The following is a 15,356-nucleotide window of genomic DNA, read 5'->3' as shown; positions in this document are numbered from 1 at the left end:
ACCTATGGTGAGATTTTAAATCTATATGATATACAATATGCACATACAAATTTAAAAATAATTGAAACATACATCACATGCATAATTTAATTATAACATCCTAAAAGGGACTGATTTTAGCCCCTAAATTAAGCTAAAGTCTAAAGTATTACTTAATAATTTGGTGAAGTACACTATTGCTCCTGAACCACTCGGACTAGCTGAAAACCAACAAATCTACACTGAATCAGCCTAAAACACCCTTGGACTAGCCCAAAACCCAACTCAATGGGCTTGAACCGAGCTAGACCATCAGATCAACCACCAGACGCGTGGGTCACAGACGGTGCGTGGAGCGGGTCGGAGTTAGGCACACAGGCAGGCATGGTCAAACGCAGAACGGGTCAGCAAGGCACACAGGCATGGGTTGGGTCGAATGAATGGTGGGTCTTGTGCTGGACTTAGGTCGGGTCGGACGAACGATGAACCGGGTCTGAAGCCTTATTTTGAGTTTGTCTTCTATCTTTCACAAAAAAAAAACATGATTTTCTTTTATGGTTGATGCAATTACAACCAATTTTCAACTCTAGAGACTCTTAAAAAATTACAGACCCTCAAGAATTACAATAATTATTACATAAAATACTTAATTTATGACCCAAATCATAATGTATCCATTTTAGTTCAACCATAATTTATCTAATAAATTTTAACCCACCACATGTAATTGAGCAAAATAAAAGCATGCTCTTATACAACATGATAGAAAATAAACAACCAAGGTGGAAAATGGATCAAAATTTTACTCTAATTTCTAATAGTAACGTTAGTATTAAACCCTAAATTAAAAAGAAATTAGAGTTTTGAGAATACTTACATTCAAAGCTTCGGTTGTTGTTCGAACTACCATTAAGGTTGACCTACTATCCTCCAGAACAGAGTTATGGGATCCGTTGGATGAAGGAACTAGGAGAGAGAAAAGAATGGAGGATAGTATCCTCTCCGCTCCATCTCTCTTAAGAAAGATGGTTAAGATACAAAAGGAACATATCCTCCCCGCTCTTCTGTTTTTTTTTCTTTTTTTTTGTACAATCTCTTTGTTCCAAAAAGAAGAAAAAATTCTCTCTCAAATGTTTTTCTTTTTACGAAACCAAAATCACAGAAGCCCACAAACTCTCTGTTGATTTTTACCTTGAGAATAACAAGGAAGACTTCGTGGTGTTCTTTGAAGATTTGAGGAGTTCATTGTGTTTATGAGATTCTACAAAGAGAAATTTTTTTCTTTTCCTCCTTAGAGCATGTTTAGGCCTTATTGTTGTTTATGAGATTCTTCCGCTATGGGAATTTCATTCCTTCAAGACAATGTTGCAAATCGTCAAATTCCTTTCAATACAATACACCGTCGTACTTACACACATGAATAGTCTCGTATCCCAAGCCTAAGTCATTGTAGTTTTCATTTGACTTCGTAGAATGAACTAGGGATAGTAGTAACCATAGAAAATGTTGCTTTTAATAGTTCCAATAACATATCGAAAGACTTTTTACTCCAACAGTTGAGAATCTTGATATGCATCAACTTCACCAAAAAGTTCAAGGAGGAAAGTTCTGATTACAAAATAATACATGCAATATGCTAAATACAAAAAAATAATTACATAATTCAAAACAATACATTAAAAAAAAAAAAAAACTCGAAAGCTAATGCTCTAGTGCGCTATAGTTACGGACGCGAACACCAAACCTACAAATTACATAAAAATATAGTTAGAATATTAGATATGCAAAATTAAACAAATTAAATATTGAAAAGTGCGTACCCGAAGTGATCATGGGCCTCTTTGTGATCGACTCATCTCCTCGAGCATCTTCTTCATCTCCTCCATTTCTCGAGCATGGTCTGCCAGTAGTCGATCTCGCTTCTCCTCCCTCAGGCGTTGTTCTTCGATCATTCGGTTAGCGTTGTCAAGGCTCGTCTTTAGTTCGCTAACCTCCTATGTGTGTGATTGGTAGTCATACACACTAGAGGAAGAAGATGAAGCCCCAATCCTAGGTTTAGGTTTTGGGCTCCAACCATGACCTTTTGAGTAGCCCAATTGTCTACCCAAAACTGTCTCGTATATCTTGCCCTCAGTTAGTGGTTGAGAACCCTCTGGGATGGGCTGAGACTGAAGTTCCACCATTTGATTCTGTACAATAGAAGTTTGTAATTAAATTTGAGAGATGATAAGACTTAAAAACATAATTGAAAGTATAATAAAACATATAATTTTCTAAAACTTACAAAAGCGTCCTCTGCTGCTGGTGAAATGAACTCGTCACTACTATCGGTGTGCGTTTCTCTGAATAGCTCAACACGGTCCACCGGACGACCGTGTAGTTTAGTGAGCTTTGTTTGTCTCTAAAGAAATGACTTTGTGTTGCTCCTATGGTTGTAAGGTTGTCGCGCCCTAACAACCTTGCACACATTTGATTGATCCTACATTCCAAAAATGACGATAATCAAAACGTTATACTTTCAAACAAATTAAATAAATAAACGTTATCGATTTCAACGTAAAACTATATAAATCACCTGAAATTGTCGAGTGATGTAGTGGCCATAGAGAAAGTGCCAATCTTCCACCCGATTGACCAATCTCATAGGGTGGGTTTGCTCGTGCTTCTTCAAGGCTGTCAAACTTCTTAAAATGTCGATGGTTACTTGCCCTGAATTCCTTACACATAGTGAGCATTTGATGCTCAACAAACTGATTAAGTGTTGGATCGTTTAGATCGAACACGAAAAATTGCTACAAAAGAAATATGTTTCAAGTCAGTATAACTTTTATATGGAATAGAAATATATATAAATGTTTATGAATTTACAGGTTTATCGTTAGGCCGCCCTTAACGACGTTAATGCACTCTAGTGTTACAAGAATTGAGGAGGAAAGCAATTAGTTTATTTCCACGTATTCCTTCTTAGTCCCTCTCTTTTTTCTTCTTTAATTCCTCTCTTTTTTCTTCTTTAATTGCTATTTTTTTTTCCCTCTTAATCCTCATTTTCCTTCTCTCAATCAAGAGCGGATCTATTAAGAGACCAGGGGCACATGCCCCCCTCACATTATCGGTTTTTATATTTTAATATTAATTTTGAAGTGTAAGATTACAATATATATTAAATTTAACTCGCCTAAATTTTGCTTTTCTGTTGTAGTGGCCCTTGGTTGTATTATTCTTCCTTTTTTTTGTATGCAAATTTTAAATTCACATATTTACCCTAAAAAAAATCATGTGAAAATTGTCGGTCTTCCTTTATTACTACAAATGTAGTGAATGTTATTAGAGCATCAGTGAAACGTCAAAATATTTTCTTAACATTTTTAGTGTGTTTATTATATAATGTCCGGTGCCCCTATGTAAAATTTATGGATTCGCCACTGCTTTCAATTATTCTCTTTCTTTCCTAAATAATTTTTCAATCATATAAAATTTTTCTCTTTTTCCAAAATATAAATATCTTTTTCTTAATAATTATATTTTAACAAATATAATTATATTTTCAATTTTTCACAACAATTATATATATATATATATATATATATATATATATATGCACATATACCTTAATTATCAAATTTCTAAAAAAAAATCTACTATTCAATTTAATTAAATAAATACAAAATGTTTTTTAATTAAATTCAAATTCAATAATACTAAAATTTAAAATCTAATAATTAATTAAATATTCAACTCACAGCTATTTAATTAAATTTAATTTCACAGAATCATAAATTAAGAACTATATGGCGCGCAGTGGATTTTTTTTAATTACAGGAATACCCTCCTTCAATTTCTACTTCCTCTCATCGGCGAGCCTTAGCCTCTCTCCTAAAAACACCTCTCATCGACAAAGACGACGTTAAGGACTGCGCCGCTCCCGTCGCCGCCGCAACAACCGCCGCGCTTGTCAACATCTCTCATATGACGTCGTTTTCCGCTTTACCTCGACACAGCTTCGCCTCGACCTCAGCGTTGTCATCGGTACGCCTCTTTCTCGCCGATCTCACCTTTGCTGCCTCGCCGCCGTGGCTTCCGTCTTCAGCGTCCGGGTTCTAATCTTCGAGTGCAAGTCGTCTAATCTGATAGAAGAGTGTTTTTTCTATTTCCAGTTTTTGTATGTTGAACTCGGTAAAGGAAACCATTGGTGTCTTATCTTTCATTTTTTATTTAAAAGTACAATTTCTATGAAGATTTTGTTGGGTGAATGTAAGTGTTGGACTTGGAATTCAGTGGATATTTAAACTAGTGTGCTAAAACATGTTTATATATGTGTTACAGATTGCTGAAGCTCATGGCCCCGTCAAGAAAGTCCAGAAGTGTTAATAAGGGTTTTCTTCTGCTAATGAGGTATCCTCAAGCAAACACGTGGAAGATGCCAGCAAAAGCAAGCAGAAGGTATGTGTGTTTGTGGTGGAAGATGGCTTTTCCAAGATTTGTTCAGTCTGTCGACTTTCCATTTGCTTCAATATGAAAAATATTATATTTCGTCGTTTTAATTTAGAATTTGGGTTACTATTTTCATCGTGTTACAGGCTATCTTGAAGTAAATTGGGCATTGCTATTCTATCTATTATCATTGTTTTTGACCCGTTAAAAGCTAGACACTCCAACTTGTAATCAGCCGCTTTCTATGGTTTGGAGGGAAATCCAGCTGTGGGTTTGTGAAGGTAAGAGATATGTGAATTTGTTGAAATCCAACCACCTTTCTTATGGGCGTATATCATCTCTCATTCATAAACCCACCTTCAAACCCACCATTAATCTTTCAATTTTGGAGTTTCATTTGAACCGATGTCAACATATCAATCAATTCAACCAAATACTCTCTCAGATGCTTCTAACTGGCTTCATAAGAGAAACTTATGCTGCAAGCAGATTAATCAAATTCTCAACACATTTTCCCTTCATTCACATCGATTACACCCGTCGAATTTTCAACTTCATTGAGAACACCAATTGCTTTATGTGGAATATGATGATTAGAGCTTACATTCAAACAAACTCCCCTCATTTTGCTTTCACTCTTTACAAATCCATGCTTTCTAACTATTTGGGTGCTGATAATTACACCTACCCACTTCTGATTCAGGCTTGTTCCATCCGTCGGTCGGAATGGGAAGCAAAGCAGGTGCATAATCATGTTTTGAAATTGGGTTTTGATTCAGATGTTTATGTTCGAAATACTTTGATTAATTGTTTTTCTGTTTGCTCCAATATGACTGATGCTTGCCGGGTGTTTAATGAAAGTTCTGTTTTGGATTCTGTGTCATGGAATTCAATTTTGGCTGGGTATATTGAAATAGGTAATGTAGAGGAGGCAAAGCATATATATCATCAAATGCCAGAGAGGAGCATAATTGCTTCAAATTCTATGATTGTTTTGTTTGGCATGAGAGGACTAGTGGTTGAAGCCTGTAAGTTGTTTGATGAAATGCTAGAGAAAGATATGGTTACATGGAGTGCATTAATTGCTTGCTTTCAGCAGAACGAGATGTATGAGGAGGCTATAAGAACATTTGTAGGAATGCATAAAATTGGAGTAATGGTGGATGAAGTTGTAGCGGTGAGTGCTCTTTCTGCTTGTGCAAACTTACTGGTTGTTAATATGGGGAAATTGATTCACAGCTTATCTTTGAAAATTGGAACTGAATCTTACATAAACCTTCAGAATGCTTTGATTTATATGTACTCGAAATGTGGGGATATAATGGTGGCACGTAAATTGTTTGATGAAGCCTATTTGTTAGACTTGATATCTTGGAACTCTATGATATCAGGATATTTGAAATGCAATTTAGTTGATAATGCCAAAGCCATTTTTGATTCCATGCCTGAGAAGGATGTTGTGTCTTGGAGTTCTATGATATCAGGTTATGCACAAAATGACCTTTTTGATGAGACTCTGGCGCTTTTCCAGGAAATGCAAATGAGTGGCTTCAAACCAGACGAGACCACATTAGTGAGTGTGATATCTGCATGCGCTCGCTTGGCTGCCCTTGAGCAAGGGAAGTGGGTCCATGCGTATATAAAAAGGAACGGTCTGACCATTAATGTTATTCTAGGTACTACCCTCATAGACATGTATATGAAGTGTGGATGTGTTGAAACTGCCTTGGAGGTTTTTTATGGGATGATTGAGAAAGGGATTTCGACTTGGAATGCTCTAATTCTTGGGTTGGCAATGAATGGGTTAGTGGAAAGCTCGCTTGATATGTTTTCTAATATGAAAAAGTGTCATGTAACACCTAATGAAATAACATTCATGGGAGTACTTGGTGCTTGTCGTCACATGGGTTTAGTAGATGAAGGGCAGCATCATTTTTATTCAATGATTCACGATCATAAGATACAGCCAAATGTTAAGCACTATGGGTGCATGGTTGATCTTCTAGGACGTGCAGGTAAGCTTCAAGAAGCAGAGGAACTTCTCAACCGTATGCCTATGACACCAGATGTTGCTACTTGGGGTGCCTTACTTGGGGCTTGTAAGAAACACGGTGATAGTGAAATGGGAAGAAGGGTTGGGAGGAAGCTGATTGAGCTTCAGCCTGACCATGATGGTTTCCACGTGTTGTTATCGAACATATATGCTTCAAAAGGAAAATGGGATGATGTTCTTGAGATTAGGGGCATGATGACAAAACATAGGGTTTTGAAGATTCCTGGTTGTAGCATGATTGAAGCAAATGGAGTTATTCATGAATTTCTAGCTGGTGATAAAACACACCCCGACATGGATGCAATTGAGGATATGTTGGTTGAAATGGCTATGAAATTGAAGTTAGAAGGTTATACACCAGACATAAATGAGGTTTTGCTTGATGTTGATGAAGAAGAGAAGGAAAGTACTCTGTTTAGACATAGTGAGAAGCTAGCCATTGCATTTGGTCTTATTAATATTAGTCCACCAACACCTATCCGGATAATGAAAAACTTGAGGATATGTAATGACTGTCACACTGCTGCAAAATTAATCTCCAAGGCTTTTTGTCGGAAAATTGTGGTGAGAGACCGACATCGGTTTCATCACTTTGAGCAGGGGTTTTGTTCATGTAAGGATTACTGGTAGTGGATAAGGATTCATAATACTTGACAACTTGATTTTTAGGGCTTGTAAACTTGATTTTTAGAGCTTATTTTGGCACCATTTCGCTTGATCATCTTCACTAGGACTGGCAACTAAGTTGCCTCGAGGTCTCGCAAGCAGCAACTCACAAAGCTAGTTTCTCTTCATTCGGGATGTTGCCGCAAAATGGCTTGGTGAACATTTTTCCAGTGATGGTGATGAGTTTGCTACACTTGCGAGTTCCTATTTAGAGGTCAGGCAATTACGGTGTGCCTTAAACTCTACCATGGATGGGCGTGGGTCAAAAGCTGCAGCTTAATTGTTGACATAATTGGCAAGAATCAGTTGATACTGGTTGCCTCTAGGTACGGATGCATCTAGAGACATAATGGGAAGTTCTAGTCTTTAAAAAACATCTTCCTAGGGTGTAATTCGTTTTGTTCTTTAAAATGCTTTTATACTAAGTTCTTAGTTCAAACCAATTCTTTACTAGAATTTGTTCTTGCATTTCAAAGTTGAGTGGCGATGGATGGGATCGATATGGTACACATGCTTGAATTGTAATAAAAACTTGACCTTTTGTTCTAATGTTACATAGTGACAATACATTATTATTATTTATTGTAATAGTTTATAAATACCACAACTAAATAAATTTAAATAAATTGATCTTGATTTGCATTATTATTGGATTTCAGATTTAAATATGATGAATCTCTTCTTCCTGGAATTCAAATCTGCCTTCAGGGCCACAAGAGCAACTTTGGTTGGGTTTTTCCGATCTTTGTATCTTGGAATATATATTTTCTGAATCAGGTCAAATACAACTGATCAACACGTTAACCGAAAGAAACATATGCTTTGAAGAGGATGGATCTCGACAATGTATTCATCGTATGCTCAAGAACATAGTCGTGAGAACTATGTGTTTATTAGAATTAAAATCCTACCTATGCTTTAGATAATAGAGCACTATAACCTTTTTTGTGCAAGAGCAATTATTTATAAGAATGGTGCAGTGACACTTCTATTTTAAGAGTGATTTATATTTAGCCATAGTATTCTTTTGACTATTTGTTTTCATTGAAAGGGATGAAAGTTATTCACCAACTTTTCAATATTTTTTCAACAATTCGAGCACACGTCGCTCAAAAATTTGCAATTATAAGTTAATTCAAGCTTTCGATTTTGCAGTCTATAATGAAAATATTATTGTGAGATTGGCTTGGTTGTTCAATCATTGGAAACAAAGCCAGGTAATTTATATTGAAGCCCAAAATTGGTTGAAGATCACAAGGTGTTCCCAATAATAAAACTCTACTTTTTTTTTTTCTATATTTTAATTATTAACTACTATGTTATTATTAAACTGTTCTTTTGATAAATAATTTCAAATATGAATGAATTTTTTAGATTTTATATAAATATATAGCTTAGATATTTTGATATTTTTTATAATTGTTGGTTGTCTGCATCAGCAAATCAACATAAAAGGGGTAATTTATCATTAACTTCCGTTAAAATGGTTAATGTAATAAAAGAAAAGAAGAGTTAATTTAAGTTAAACTAAAGTGTAGTGATTCATGCAATTTGAAGTTCAACTAGGAAGGATACTGAGCGTGGCCATGTATGAGAAACGGAGGTTTGAGCTTCGCAGTGTGGATGAAGCTCGTAAGCCTACTTCATCTCATTGTTCTTCCTCTTCTTGAAGGTTCAGAATTGAGAATTTGGATTCAAAATCACATAAGATTTTTTAACTTGGAACAAATTTGCAAGGGACCTTTTTGGATGAGGAAAGTTGAGAACAAATTTGATTTTATATCCAAAATCTTGAATCTCAACCTACAAGAAGAGCAGGAAGAGTTTGACTAAGAAGGCTTACCAGCTCTCCACGCTTTGCTATGTTTGAGCTTGCGTTATCATCCATCGCCATCCACAACATCCTTACCAGTCAAAAGAAATTTGAACGTTGTTGAATGACTCTGATACCAATTGCTCGATGCATAGGTGTAAAGAGAATTAGTGTAAAGAGAATTAGGATCGGTAAATTACATGAAAAAGGCAATCAAAATATTATCGAGCTTGTAACTCTTAAAGCTCCTAAATTTCGAGCACCTTTTTTGTAATTTACCGATCCTAATTCTCTTTGCACCTCTGCATTCAAAATATTGTCGAGTCTGTAACTCTTAAAATTGAAGGCAACAAGCGCAATTCAAGATCAAGTCCAAGAGCTAAAATGAAATTGTGTATATTTCATGGAGTGTTTGACTACGTTTGATGGTCCCAGTCGTAAGTCGCAATAATGAAGCACAGTGAGTCTATTGGTCAGTTAGTAAGTTAGTAATTCGAACAGAAAATACGATTAATGATATGCATAATTACTATGCGCAAGAAAGAACATATTTAATTCTTTAATAAGCCCACTTAATTAAAGAATGAAGGAAGTGACTTTTATAAAGAATGAAGGAGGTGACTTTTATTTTCTCCCCTGGCGGATTTATTAAGGGCCAGGGGCACACTCTTCCTCACATTTCCAATTTAATATTAGTTTTGAAGTGTCAAATTATGATATATCTTTAAAAATGCATTTTTTTTATTTTATATTCGGTCTTTGGTATGGTGGTTGGTGTCCCTTTGAAATCCTAAGGTCTTTGAGTTGTTCAATACTCATCCACTACAATTATTTTTTTTTTGTTAATCGTGTATTCTTACATATGATTTCTGGATACGCCACTACTTTAGACGTTTGGATTTTAATTTTATGTTTTACTAAATTAAGATAGGTATAATAACAATAAAGGATAAATTTGTAATAGTATATCCATTATGTGATATAATAATAATAAAAAGATAAGATAGTTGAATTTTCAACCAATATTTGTTTAGATAAGATATAGGTAGACTTTACTTTAGTTTCCCACTTTAGTATATTTTCTTTAGCTTTCTTTTAATTTCCTTTCTAATTATAAATAGGTCTAGATTTTTATCTTTCTTCAACAAGAATCTTATTCGACAAGGGGTACTGTCTTGTCTGATTTGATTTTATACGTTAATTTTTTATATTTCAATTGTGTTTAAAATTCGGGGTGCATAAATAGATTTCCAAGTTGTAATCCAAGGTACATTGCAAAATATTATTGAGCCCGTAACTCTTAAGCTCATAGTATTTTGATTGTCTTTTACTTGTAATTTATCGATCATCATTCTCTTTGCACCTTTGCATGGAGCAATTGGTATCAGAGCCATTCAATAAAGTTCAAATTTCTTTCAATTGATTTCAAATTTCATTTTCGGGGGAGAAAAGTTTGATAATTTTAGTTCTCTTCAAATAAATTTTATTCTTCAATCTTTTTATTATTTCAAGAGATCGAATTTCGAAGACCCAGACTCTATGTTCGCTTGTACGTTCGTGTCTAAGTTTGTGGTCCCAGTAGCAAGACGCAAATTAAAGAAGTGCGATGAGATCGTTATTCAGTAGTAATTCGTCTTAGCACATACATGTATAGATTCTTGGCCCAAGAAATTTTATTTCTAGAATCAATAGAAAATTTTGAAATAAACATTTATAGTATGAGAATTTAAAGTTTTCAAATGTCTAAGTTTTTTGAAGAAATTTTTATCTTCTTCAAAAGAACTTTCTCAAAAAGAGATTGAGGAGCAACATACTACTTTTTCAGATGCAAATGATATTACTAATGAATCGAAGCGAATATCAAAAATAGAAATTGATTTTCTCAATTGCGGAATTCCCAAACTTGATTAAAAAACAATTTATTTTCAAAATACGTTTAGTTTCAAAGAAAATCTTTGCGTCAAAATTGTTGAAAAAAAAATTCCAAGTCTATGGGAAAATTGATTTTATACAATTATTTTCAAGAAATGATACTGAAAAACATTAAAAGGAATTTTCATTTCTTCACACAGGTGTTGTACAAGTAGTCTTAATTCCAATGTTTAGATGTGGACTAGATACACCAATTTTAGCAATTTCACGTGACAAACACCATAAAGATTTTTCAAATTCATTGTTAAGAATTATTGAATCAAATTTGGTCAACGACCCTATTTATTTTAAATATTTTCTAAATTTTATGGTATCTTTACACATTCTTAAAATCTTGAGCCTAGACATCACTGGACGAGATTTTAACTTTGAAGAAGGAGTTAAAAAATTAATGTGTCTACAAATTCACTTACAAAGTTCTAACTACAACCATGCATCCACCAAAGGCTTTAATGTCATCGACAAAGGGAAAAGCCATGTTGATAGAGACAAATCTAAATAAATCTTTTGTTAGTGTTCCTAAAATCCTCTCTTGGGAAGAAGTCACAAAGAATCCACATTAGATTCTTAGATTCTGGACAATGCTTTCGTCCCTCAAAAGAAAGAAAATGAGGTTTTCCATATCATTGAACATCCTGATAGGAAAGTATAAATCAAGTTTGAGAATGAATCGCCTAGGTTCCCTGTAGTCAAAGAAAACATGAGCTCTTGAGAATTTATGAGTTCAAGGCCAAGTACATCTAGTATTAGGAGTGAGCCAATACCTAATCTAAACAGATCAAATTCCCTCAAGATTAAATATATAAGATTATATCAACGAATACCACATATTGTTTATGAAGAAACTCTCCTTGGTTCTCCAACTCAAAGAGGAATGGATAACAGCTATCAATTAAATGTAATTATTTCAAAATCAAAGTTTGAGCTTAACAAAGAATCACTTCAAAAAGAATCTATGTAAGCTGTAAATTGCAGTGAAAGGATTGCCTTTTTCAAAACCTACTCTGAAACAATTTTTTTTATTGATTAACTCTCCTTAAAATTTTTGGACACAGAGAACTATTGCCAGTAATTCTATTTTTATGGTTGAGTAATTTTTTTGGGTATCGTTCTAAATCCCTTAGTGGAATCGAATTATTAACTTGGTCATATCTAGACACTGTTTGAGAATTTCTCCATATCCTAAACTAAAGGAATCGATAAGGTTTGCTTATAGGTTGATGAAATTAAGATTGGGGATTGATTTGACTAAAGACTTAATTTTTTGAATAGTTTGGATATGTTTGTCTAGCCATGGTTGGGTTTTTCTTTAACCTTTGGTACAATGATTTCCAAATGGGCCCGAGGTTTTGTATAAATTCAAACACATAATTAAGGGAGTCCAAAAACTTTTGGAGTTGGGTTTTATCAAGGATTTGATAAAAAAAAATTGACGTGAACTCAATTGATTCTTGAATGGGCTTTATTTTTTCTAAGTATATTTCAAAATCCAAAAATCTTATTTTTGTCTCAAATAATTTGACTTTTGGTATACCAAACCATTTCTTTTTATTATATCTATAAAGAAAATATTGATATATTTAAAATGCTTTTCTAAATTTGGAAAAAATATTAAAACATCGTAAACATAGACAATTGTAAAATTTTGAAAATCATTAAAAATGGCATTCATGGTTTTTTGAAATTCCAATGGGGCATTCTTTAGCCCAAAGGCATTACATTCCATTTGTATTGTCCAAACGGAACGTTGAAAGCAGTTTTGTATTTATCCTTTTCAGAAATTTGAATTTGCCAAAATCAAGATTTCATATCAAATTTTGAAAATATTTTTTGCATTTGAAATTCATTTGAGTAAATCTTATTGGGAATTGGATACATAATTCATTCCAAAACTTTGTTTAAAGGTTTGTAGCTAATTACTAACCTTGGAACTCCACACTCTTCATTAGACACCTTTGATAGAGATTAAAATATTAAAATTTGGTATTTAATATTCTTTACGAGCTAGGAAGGGGACCTCAGATCATAAGCTACAACGATATGAAATGAATTGGTTAAACTCATTAACCACATAAATCAATATTTGTTAATTATGTGTACACTCTACTAAAGACTCACAGTTGAACTATTGTCACTATAAATATATTTATGTGTCCACGAATATAGTTTAATAATAGTAAGTTAGTCTTTCACGAATGTTTGTAACACTAGTTGGGTCAACTTACCATTTTACCCCTATGTTACTTCTAATCCTTAAATACTAGCGTTCCTCTAATGAACAACTTGTTTATGGTCCAACCAATAAACAAAAATCTTTCTCATGCTATAGAGAGGGGTATGACTTTTTGTTTAAGTCCCGGAGACACCATTTAAGGGAACATTCATGAACTTACCCTAATGTCGAGAATGAGTGAATTCCATCTTGTGTAATTATGTTTCCAACTATCCATTCGATCTTGTCTCCAAAATGATAAGCATATTGAGTCGACAATCTGGCCACTCTCACCCAAATCAAAGGATAATCTCTCGCGAATAGAAGTTCATAATATACTCAAGATTAAGAATAAGTTACATATGTCATTCTAATGAAATAGAGACCTAACTAGTTAATAGAGTTATATCTAGTGACTACTATTTCGTGGTCTGGTCTTATGCACACTCATTGCATATGATACCCTCATTCGCATGTCACTTACATGAACACGTTGCATCATTACGTTTGTATAAAATACAAAGTGAGTCATATCCATAGTGTTACTAGAATAAGGTACCTAGTCTTATCCTTATACTATAGACCCTTTAAGCTGAGCTTGAACATTGATTCATGTATGTCTCTACATATTCTTTAAGACTCATCAAATAACTTAGGATGTTAGTTTATTGGATTTGAGTTATTAAGACAAAACTAATAATATAATCAATAACATTTATTAAAATTATAAGAATAACACTTTATTAATAACGATTAATAAATTATATTTACAATCTACGAGTTTTAGGACATAAATTTCAACATTTCAGGCTTCCTTATGGTCCATTTGAACCTCTTTCATGGCCCATGCAAACCTCCACCTTGGCCTATACAGGTTCCCCCATTTCTTTGATGGAGAAGGAGACTTTTTATAAGAAGTTTTTGGTTGGAAAACTTATGTTCTTTTGAACATTTCAGCACCGTATGTCGAAAGTTGTCTATGATATATATATCACATCATCTTCAACTACTACTCGTCTTTTAGAAAATTGCTTCACACTTTGTGATTTGATCTTCTTGCCTATTCTTCTCGCGAGAGACTCTGCGATTTGCTATCTTCTTCTTTTATTCACAATCCTGCGTTTAGACACTGAAAACTGCGTGGAACAAGCACAACACTTATGTAAAGTATATTTATAAGTACTTATGCATTTTTAACACAATGTACATGTTTTGATACACTACTTTAATATTTTGGCCTCATTATTCTATAAAAGAGGCTACAATAACTTGTATTTCTACAAGCTATCACAATCCACTAGCTAATCACACAATGAAATTCTAAGATTTTATGCACATGTCGATAGTTCTCTTCTATATGATTATTTTTCGAACCCAATAAGACTTAAGATGTGTAATTTAGTTAGGCTTTACTTAATTGCTCTAACTAATAGTTAGGACGCTTGTTTGGCTCATTCTTAACTAGTTGTCATAAGTCTTTATTATGGCTAGCTAGGTTGTGTCAAGTGAGTCGTGTGCACGCAAGAATTGCATGAAGTTCAATCACTAAGAATTGATGATAGAGTTGTATTTACCCTTTATCTTTACTTTCTGCAATTTAGTTTCCTGTCAACCAAAACCAAAACCCTCATTTCTATTGCTTTTAAAAGCAAATTTTAACTTAGAGAAAATTTATCTAAAGCACTCTATAGTTTGATGTTGTACTTAGGGCTATTGCTATGCGTTAGTAGTAAGAACTGTTTAGTTCGACGTATTATAAATTCTTTGAATAGTAGAGGTTTCCAGTCGATAACATATTTCTCTGTCAATGGCGCTTGCCACAAAGACTTTGATGTTTAGGTTAGAGAATGAGAAGTGGACGTAAGGAAGTTTGAGGGTAGGACTCATGCTACCTCAAATGAAGTCATTATGTTGTATTTATAAAGAAAGTTAGTCAAAGGTCTTCTCTAAGGTTTCTAAGTCAATTTAGGATACGTAGATAACCTAATTGGCCAAGGAGCTTGCTTGATGTCATGTTTGGCTTAGGCCGGACTCGATCTTAGGTCAAGGTTGAACATTTTCATTATGTTATCTTGGGCCTAAAATGCCACTTTGGGTTGGGCATGCGTAAAACATGCCTTATTAGGCATTTAACAAGAGTTGGCCTCGACCATGGTTGAAGGTAAGGCCGCTTAGGCTTGACCTAAGCCAACCAACTTTTCCACTTTTCCTCCGCCCATTTCGATTTTTTTGTTACCACTTTCACCCTATGTCATGTTTCTTATTGACTT

General features: G+C 34.1%; 1 protein-coding gene across 6 annotated transcripts; it reads left to right on the top strand.

Annotated features, from left to right (window-relative positions):
* Positions 1-3,777: 3,777 nt before the first annotated feature.
* LOC101208146 (pentatricopeptide repeat-containing protein At1g08070, chloroplastic) lies at positions 3,778-8,268 on the top strand. 6 transcript variants are annotated; one of them, XM_011652905.2, is made up of 5 exons: positions 3,780-4,152; positions 4,303-4,419; positions 4,557-4,691; positions 5,114-5,152; positions 5,328-7,759. In XM_011652905.2, exons 3-5 carry the CDS (start codon positions 4,655-4,657, stop codon positions 7,091-7,093), a joined length of 1,842 nt encoding a protein of 613 aa, XP_011651207.1. In that variant the 5' UTR covers positions 3,780-4,152; positions 4,303-4,419; positions 4,557-4,654; the 3' UTR covers positions 7,094-7,759. The 6 variants fall into 6 exon arrangements, 5 of the variants coding, with proteins under 5 accessions (XP_031738843.1, XP_031738842.1, XP_031738844.1 ...); XR_968956.2 differs by adding an exon at positions 7,789-8,268 and having other exon boundaries at positions 3,779-4,152; positions 4,557-7,455; XM_031882984.1 differs by having other exon boundaries at positions 3,779-4,152; positions 4,557-5,587; positions 5,942-7,759.
* The last annotated feature ends 7,088 nt before the right edge of the window (positions 8,269-15,356 follow it).

The sequence above is a fragment of the Cucumis sativus genome, chromosome 3, assembly GCF_000004075.3.
Source record: "Cucumis sativus cultivar 9930 chromosome 3, Cucumber_9930_V3, whole genome shotgun sequence".
Taxonomy (NCBI): domain Eukaryota; kingdom Viridiplantae; phylum Streptophyta; class Magnoliopsida; order Cucurbitales; family Cucurbitaceae; genus Cucumis; species Cucumis sativus.
Note: the sequence above shows the minus strand (reverse complement) of the source record. Positions and strands in the feature narration are given on the sequence as shown.